The sequence below is a fragment of the Phaethon aethereus genome (assembly GCF_964289735.1).
Source record: "Phaethon aethereus genome assembly, chromosome: Z".
Lineage (NCBI taxonomy): Eukaryota > Metazoa > Chordata > Aves > Phaethontiformes > Phaethontidae > Phaethon > Phaethon aethereus.
In genome coordinates this window covers 61,855,246-61,863,592 of record NC_138577.1, presented here as the reverse complement: position 1 = coordinate 61,863,592, position 8,347 = coordinate 61,855,246, and the positions used below count along the sequence as shown (strand labels likewise).

At 39.9% G+C, this 8,347-nt stretch overlaps 1 protein-coding gene across 1 annotated transcript in view; it reads left to right on the top strand.

The window, feature by feature from the left end:
• Nucleotides 1-354: 354 nt before the first annotated feature.
• SLCO4C1 (solute carrier organic anion transporter family member 4C1) overlaps nt 355-8,347 on the top strand; it is a gene marked incomplete at its 5' end in the record, with an annotated part of 32,387 nt that continues 24,394 nt past the window's right edge. The window contains 2 exons of the mRNA XM_082012829.1: nt 355-568; nt 5,856-6,119. Of these exons, the coding sequence (XP_081868955.1) occupies nt 355-568; nt 5,856-6,119 (478 nt within the window). The remainder of the gene's footprint in view (nt 569-5,855; nt 6,120-8,347) is intronic.

The following is an 8,347-nucleotide window of genomic DNA, read 5'->3' as shown; positions in this document are numbered from 1 at the left end:
CCACGGCCCGGTGGGGCTGGAGGCCGTTTCACCGAGCGGCGGGGCAGGTGCGGCGGGCGGCGAGGCAGCGGCCACTGCAGGCCCCTCCCCGACGCAGACTCAGAGGCGACACCGCCACCACACGGGTCTCTCCGGGCGGCGGGAACCGCGGGACACGGCCCCCCGCGGCTCGGGCGGGGCGGGGCGGAGCGGGGCGGGGTGGAGCCGGGCCGGGCCGGGCCGCCTTCCTCGGAAGGAGGGGTAAAGTGCCGCTACCTGCCCCTATCGGGGCCGGCCCGCCCCTCGTGGTATATAGAGGAGCGTTGCGCCTGGGTGTCGCTTGCAGCTGGTGCCGGGCAGCGGCCTCTTAGTGCTATGAAGCGTGGCGGTATTGAGAACCCAGTGTTTGAGCCACCCAGCCCCAATCTCGACCGCCAGCGCCAGGCGAGACCCGCAGGGGCAGATGCCGGCGTCCCTGAGGCTGAGGAGGGGCCCTGCGGGTGGGGCCGTTGCGCCCCTAAGGCTCTGCAGTTCTGCAACAACCCTGAGGGCTACCTGGCTGCCTACAGCCTCCTGGCTATCTTCCAAGGTAACCCGTCCTTGCCACTTTGTCCAGAGCCGTAGGCCTGCTGCACTACTCCTCACCTTTCCTGAGGGACCCAGCTCCTGCAGGGGGGTTCTGCTGCCCTGGGCGCATCTTCCTTTCTGTCCTGGAGCTGCGGGGGAAGCCAGGCAGGAGCTTGGGCAGGGGAAGAGTGGTGGTGATTTGGGTGGTGGGTAAGGAGGGGCAGGGTTCTTTGAGCTGTCTGAGTCAGGTGCTCTTGCTGAAGAGTGGCAGTAGTGGCTTCACTAGGGGAAGAAACTTCCCTAGTGCTGTGGATAGGGAAGTTGCTCATACTGTATTACTCTCTGTACTTCACTCTGTTCCCCCTCTTCTTCTTTTCCTGCCTGCCTCTTTGACCACTGCTGGGTCCATGGTCCCATCAGCTATGTGCTTCACGCTTTTGTCTGTACTGTGTCGTCCTTGCACACAGGGAAATAGTGCTCTATGTGCACTTCACAGGTTGAGAGATATATGAGCCATGGAATAAAACACATTATATAAACCAACAGACAAAATTGTAGTGCCCTAGCATGTACTTTGTTGCCAGCCTGCCAATTAAAAAGGTACCCTGGCATGGTTGGGTGGGACTTTAGGTAATTAAGAAGGCTTTAAAAAAATCTGGTTTTGTTCTGTGGCTCCCAGTGCAGCCATCTTTCTAATACTTAACTAACCGCTTAACTTAACCTTGGGGGAACCTGAAGTTTAGCTTGCTCTTAATTTTTGTTCTTTAGCTTCAGATATTCCTGTCCATATTTCTGGTTTTCTGTAACAAGATTTGTTAGGGCCTTGGCAAGCCTTAGGCTTAGAACGTAGTAATAATGATGGAGAGGGAGGGGAAGCATTAGTATACTAAATGTACGAACTTGAGTTTTGTAAAGCATAGATATTTGTCCATCAAATGGAAGTATTGGATCAATGTTCAGAACGCTTCAACTTTATTGGACTAGCTAGAAAAGAAAACTGTGTTTCCTGAAAAATTATGAGGCTTTAAAGGTCATTCTTGTTGCTCATAAAGAATGAGACTGCTGTAGGGAGGTGAGGGGAGATGCAGAAGGGGAGATTCAGTGCTAGAACAGCAGGCAGCCTATGCTGAAGCCATCCGTATCCTGCATGTCTTGTGTTTCTGCCTGGAACCACACTGAGGTAACTGGGATGGTCTGAGGAGAACTGAGCAGGAGGTTCTACTTAAAACCTAGAAGGATTTGACTGCTACTTGTATTACTTGAAAAATCATTAGAAGGATTTGACTGCTACTTGTATTACTTGAAAAATCATTAGAAGAACCAGTGTCTCTCAGTATGTGTTTCCATGAACTCTTTCTGATTCCAATGTATTTAGGATCTCATCTTTTCTTAGCATACCCATGTTGTGTTAGAAAAGTATCTAGAGAGGTTTGGACAGAGCCTGTTGTTCCTTGCTTGTATTTGAAGGGCCAAGCTAGAGCTGGTAGGATGAGGAGGTGATTATTGTTGCAGTTGTCCTGCTGTTAGCTCAAATTTATTTTCTCTAACACAGTAAAAAGAAAGGGAGGGATGGAAGAACTTCTTACATAGCAGATTTCAATGGCAGCTGAGTTGCAGAAGACTCTTAGATCATGCATGTATTTTTTTGTAGCTTAAGAATGCAGGTAGGCAACCAAAAATGCCCTGAATGTGACACTGAAAAGTTTCAGGTTATAGTGCACTAGACAAAGCATCTTAAATATTTCCAGCACTTCTAAATTTGCTATAGCAATATTTCTTCAAATCCAGTTTGCTGTGCTGATCTGATTGTCTGCTCAGCTGAATAATGAATTCAGTATCATTTAAATTTTAACTCTTCTTAGTAGTGTGGATAGGTTCCCTGTCATAAAAAGGTCTTATAAGAATCTCTGTTCCCTTAGGATTCTATGGGTGTTGATTATGCCACTTATCCAGATCTTGTTCCTGTTACCTAACTGTAGATTTATGCCAGACCTCAGAAAGGTACTTATCTAATCTAGTTCAGATTTAGGGCCTTAGTGTAAGGCAACTTCTGATGCTTATTTTGACAGCTGATGTAGTCATGGCTGTTATAGACCTTGTGGCATTCTTAATGATGTGTTATCTGAATTTCCTGAGCAAGTACATTGGCTAGATTGTAGAAAGGAAATCAGGCACTGAAGACTCAAGCTGCAACTTTTTGAGAAGCAGAAAAAAACAAGAATAATTTTCAGACAAGAAATTCAGTGCTGCATGTGAAGTTTCACAAACATATATTCAGGTCTTGCAGCTTTTCAGATAAAAGCTCACAAAACACAACTGGGATTTTGAAGTTACTCTACTCTTCTACTGTACTCTAGCTTTGGGTCCAGTTGTTTAACTTACCCTCCAAATTACAGAAGCCATCTCTGTTGAAGATAAAATATGTCTATAAAACTTGTCAATGCTAATGTACCTCTAGGAAAGTTTATTTCCTAATGCACTGAAGAATAATGAAATAATCCTTAACACCCTTTTGATGTATGTAAGTTGTTATACTAGACTTTTTGCACAATGAGTAAACAGAATAGGTAGTTGTCTGCAGTGGCCTGGTACATGCGTGTAGGTTTTTGTGTGTGTGTCTAACTGAAGGCAGGTATTTATTAGGTTATTTTCTAGCTGCCCCAGAAAAGAGGTTATTGTCATCATTAGCACCTGATTTGCTGCATTTCAGCTTCTCAGAACATTTCAGGTGAAACTTAACTCTTAATTTCTGTCTATTTCTGTTTCAAGTACATATGAAACCTGTATTTCCAGAATAGAAAACACTTCTTTGAGTAGAACATGGTTGCATGACTAATACCTCCTTTCTGTATGGCACTTAGAGTTGCATAAATGTATGATTGCATCTTGTAATACAGTAACTGGATATGCTGCAGTTCATAGCTGTAGTAGCAAACAAGGTAGAAGTTATCTCCCTGTTTTGAGTACAAGGCAGACTGTTTATTCCTCATGTCAGTAATAACTTTATTAAACAAAACAACAGAACCACTCTGTGAGACTGGACCAGTCTAATCTGCCTGTAAACTTTGGAGACCACAAATATTTTATAACCTGATTGGATTTGTTACTGGAAGGACTTTTTAATTTTTGTTAATTGGGTGTCTTGCAAACCACTACTTTAAAGCCACTGTACTTATAACAGCTGTAGAGTATGGGTTTTTTTTGTTAAATGGATGAAGAAAGAATACTCTTGTGTTTTGTTAGAGCAAATGAAGTTGGTTTATGATTAATCTGGATTTTGTGGGTCAGTACACACTGTACCTAAACTTCTAATAGATGTGGCTGGACAATAAGGTTTTGGATGAGAATAGTTAGAAAACTATTTCTATACTACCATGTAAGTGTTGAGTTGTCCTTGTAGGATTTGTTTTTCAGATCAAGTTAGTGTTAGCCAGGTTCCATCTTTCCGGAAGAGACTTTAGTGATTAATCACTAGATGATGGCATTGGAGAAGTTATGCTGCCGTTTATCACATCTACATTTTTACAGATAAAATCTGATTATCCAATAAAATTAACCACAAGGTTTTATAGGTTTTAGGTTGTACATTAAAGGTGGCAACTTAAACTACAGGTAAAAAGACAATGTCTTCTACTTCTGTAATCATCTTGCTACCTAGCATGTGTACTTCATGTGAATGTTTTAAGGCCTTAGTAAATGTTTGAAGTGCTGGCAAATGGGAAAAACTTGTTTGTTCATTCCTTCATGCCAGTATTGTTCTTTGGTCAGTGCTCCTTAAGAAGAAAAGAAGAAAGCTGCCAAATGTATAAATAAGGGCAGTGGAGGAACACCTCAATATTTCTGTTAATCCCATATGAATTTAAGTGTGGTGGTCAGACTGATAAGTGAAATTGTCAACCTTAATAAAGAGGCTATACTAGTGTGTTAGAAAATCAACATTGTTGAAGAGCTGCTTCCTTACAGAAGGTCGAAACCAGGACAGTTATGGTGGTGTTTGCACTGATAAGAAAACAGCTAGTTGATCGCAGATTTGGAGTAATTTTTTTTAATATGTAGAGCCCTCTAAGCAGTTCTGTTGACATTCAGCCTGTGTAGTTGCACTTCTGGATGGTGCAGTGTTTGTTGAAAACTGTCTTAAATCCATTGCTGTCCCCAGTCTGCTGTTCTCTTCTTGGAATCACAGTAGAGAACCATGTTTGAATTTTAGAGAGAGGAAAAATAACTGTAGGGCCTGTGCCATGAGAGATGCTCATCAGTCATCTGTGAGGTTACAGAACTCTTGATCTTATTTGCAACTGTGACTCCAAGACTTCCTAACTTTTTTCCAGGGTATATATTTTATTACGGGCACAGCTTGAGTAGACTACCATGAAGTTATCTGACCCTGTTATGAAGTACAGCTATTCTTCTCACTTGTAAGGGAATTCTAATTTAGGACTGCTAAAAGTAAACTCTTGGAATTTTTTAACTACTTGTTGTTTCACATAGAAACAGAATGTGAGGCAGGATGAGAGATTCAAGTTAGTATCTACACACAACACTTTTGTAAAAATGGACAGTGTGTATAAGCATGGACTGGCAATTGCAGTTTACTTCCACTTTTGGATTAGTTTTTTGGAGTTCATCTGTGCCTAAGTAGGGCAGCTTGTGCAAGGCCTTTTCACCAGGTTGTCTGATACTTCTGCTTCAGGGAACTTCAAGATTCAGAGGGTATCTTCCTTCTTAGTTGAAGTACTATCTCAACTGGTCTGAAATGGCTGCAAAGTATTTTTAAATAGGTTTACACTTTTTTATATTATAGGGGAAAAGCCTTCTTGAATCTTCCTTTTGTGGTGGCAGGGAAGAAACTGGTTTTTTTGACAATCATTATTTGAAAGCTACGTCCTGAACTTGCTTCAGTTGTAGCTTGTATGCTAATGCAAGTCATAACCTTGACTAATTTCCTTTTAATTTGTATGGTATCTTATGACACTGTAATGCATTCTGTTTGAAATCTGACTGTGATTCAAACTGAATCTGGAACCTCATACATGAATGAAGTTTGAGGCATGGTATTTCGCTGGCTTAATACTTGAATGTTGAAGTTTTAATGCCCACAGGAGAGAACAAAATTCCTTAGGTCCTGTGCAGTTTGCCTGTCTTAAGTTGGCACTGAAGTCTACTATATACCTGGATTTTAAAGTTAATAAATACATTAAAATGTAGCTTTGTAAATATATTCATTTTAACCTTTCCATCACCCAATGGTAAGTTTACCCTTGCAACTCTATCTAAAGTATCTTTGACTAATTATCTCTTTTTTTTTTTAGGTATTGTGGTAAATGGCCTGATTAATATTAGTATTTCAACAATTGAGAAGCGTTATGAGTTGAACAGTTCCCTCACTGGCTTAATCTCTGCAAGCTATGACATTGCTTTTTGTATATTGTCGCTGTTTGTATCTTTTTTTGGAGAAAGGGGGCACAAACCACGATGGCTTGCTTTCTCAGCGTTTATGCTAGGATTGGGCTCACTTATATTTTCCTTACCACACTTCAATAGTGGAAAATACCACTATGGAGCTAAACTTGAAGGTAAGCTTATCCTTATGTTTTGAAAATCATTAAAAAAAGAAAAATCTCTGTAGCGACTTGGTGCAACTCTTAATTTGGTACAACACAGCTAATGTCTGTCAAAATCCTAAAAATAGGCTATTAACTCCAACACTGAAAATTAAATGATTCTGTGAAATCCATAAGTTCAATACATGTCTATCTGTACAGTGAACTTTCTTTTTAATGTGTCAATATTGTTTCTTGCTCATAAGCAATATTTGAATAAGATGCTTTTTTGACTTCCATTAATGAATGCAATTAAAATTCACTTTGAGGAAAAAATGATCTGGCATTTTTTTGTGAATAGGAATGCAAGTTAGATCAGTGTTGTACAATAAATGTTAAAGGAAAGGTGTTGGACTTACTGTTGCCTTGTTGGAAGGTGACTACATGTTGCAGTTCCTTTGGGTTTTGAACTACTAAAAGAATCTTGAGTAATTCATTAACAATTTTCACTTAGTTCTTCTAAAATGTTGATTAAAACTTGTGTGTCTCTGAAATAGAGGGAACAAGCAGTGCTGAAGTATGCTGAACAAAGCAGTATTGAAATCAAGGGAGTAGCCAACTCTCAGATCTTGTATATCTTTTCTTATAAAATAAGACTTTAAGTGCTGTGTGTTTAATGCCAACTATTTGCATCTCAAATTAGTGGCACACCTATAACTAATAATGAAACATCCAAATATGTTTAAAGCAGGATGACTTAATCTTTTAGGATTGTCTTAATTGTTGCTGCCGTGTTTAATCAGATTTATGCCTTCAATGACTAAGCATATTAAAGTGTTCACTAAAGAAATCAGTAGCTGTTGAGCAATCTGTCAGAAGGTTCTCAGTCTTCTGGTTGTTGATTCTCAAATTAGTTTTTTTAAGTGTTAATCATGTCACACACTTCCATGAGCTGCCCAGACATTGACCATTAGTTAAATAACCTTGGTAAGCTACTGTTCCCTAATAAGTGAGGATTTGAGGCAGAAGTTAGCTGAACTTTTAACTGAGCAAGGCCAAAAGAAAACTCTTCAGTGTTTGGAGGCTATGAGCAGATGATTACTTTTTACCCCTTAGTAGAGGGTCGACAGCTTACTTGCTCATGGCTCTATTACAATCCCATTTCTCTACAATTTCAGTATTACCTTCCCTGCTTTCACTAGTATGGAAGGGAAGCTGAATTTAACACAAAAAAGTTCCAACCTGATTGTAGCACTTTTTCATTGAAACAAGATACTGAGAGGGTGGAACTGTGAAGGGAGATGGCTAACTACTGCAATTGATGTCTCCCCATCCTACCAATTTTGGTTGAAATCTCAAAGAATCCGTTCCTGTTTCATTAAACATCTGCCACTTCATCTGCCATTAAAGATGCTATAGGCGTTGATATCTTATTATGGCTCATATTCCTCAGAGCCTTGTGAAATCTAAAAGCTGTAGGAAAAATTTTAAGTGGAACATGTGCTTTCTTGTCCATGGCACTGTAAGCTGACTGAATTCATGCTGTTTTGACCACTGTAATGCAGGTACCTATGCTGTGGCTGTAGTGAGCAGATTTAAGGATTTTAAGCCAACTTAAACAAAACAATGTCAAAGATAAATAACTACAGAGTGCAGGGAGTGTCTGCACCATGACTGACTCAATGTAAATCTGCAGGTGCTGTACAACGGCATCCTTTAACAGTTAAGTAACCACATATGTGATTTTATAGGATGTCTGGTTTAGCTAGTTTTGATGTTGATGAAGCATCTTAACTATACGTTTAGTTGAAGAATTTAGTAGCACCACATCCCAAAAACCCTTCCTTGTTGCTTATTTGTTTGGATGAGTAGCTTATAGAGATTTTAGTGTATTGGGAGTAAACTCTTTTTATTTGAAGTCTTGTATTAAAAACTACCACCTACCTAATTTATTTTTGAACAGTTCCTAGTTGGTAACTTCATTACTTATGTTCATCTGTTATATGTAAGTACAGTGAGTTTCCCCTGCAGGACAACTTCACAGTATTGCAATATTTATTATGGTTGCCAGGTTAATTAATAGCACGCATCTGGAATACAAAATATATCTAGCCTCCAGTAGAAGGCTTACAGACTTCCTGGAACTTACTGTTTTACCTTGAGATATTAATTTACTTTTATTCTGAGTGTGTATATATATCCTACTCTACAAATATTATATATCAATATATTATATATATCTATTTTTATATACATCTTAC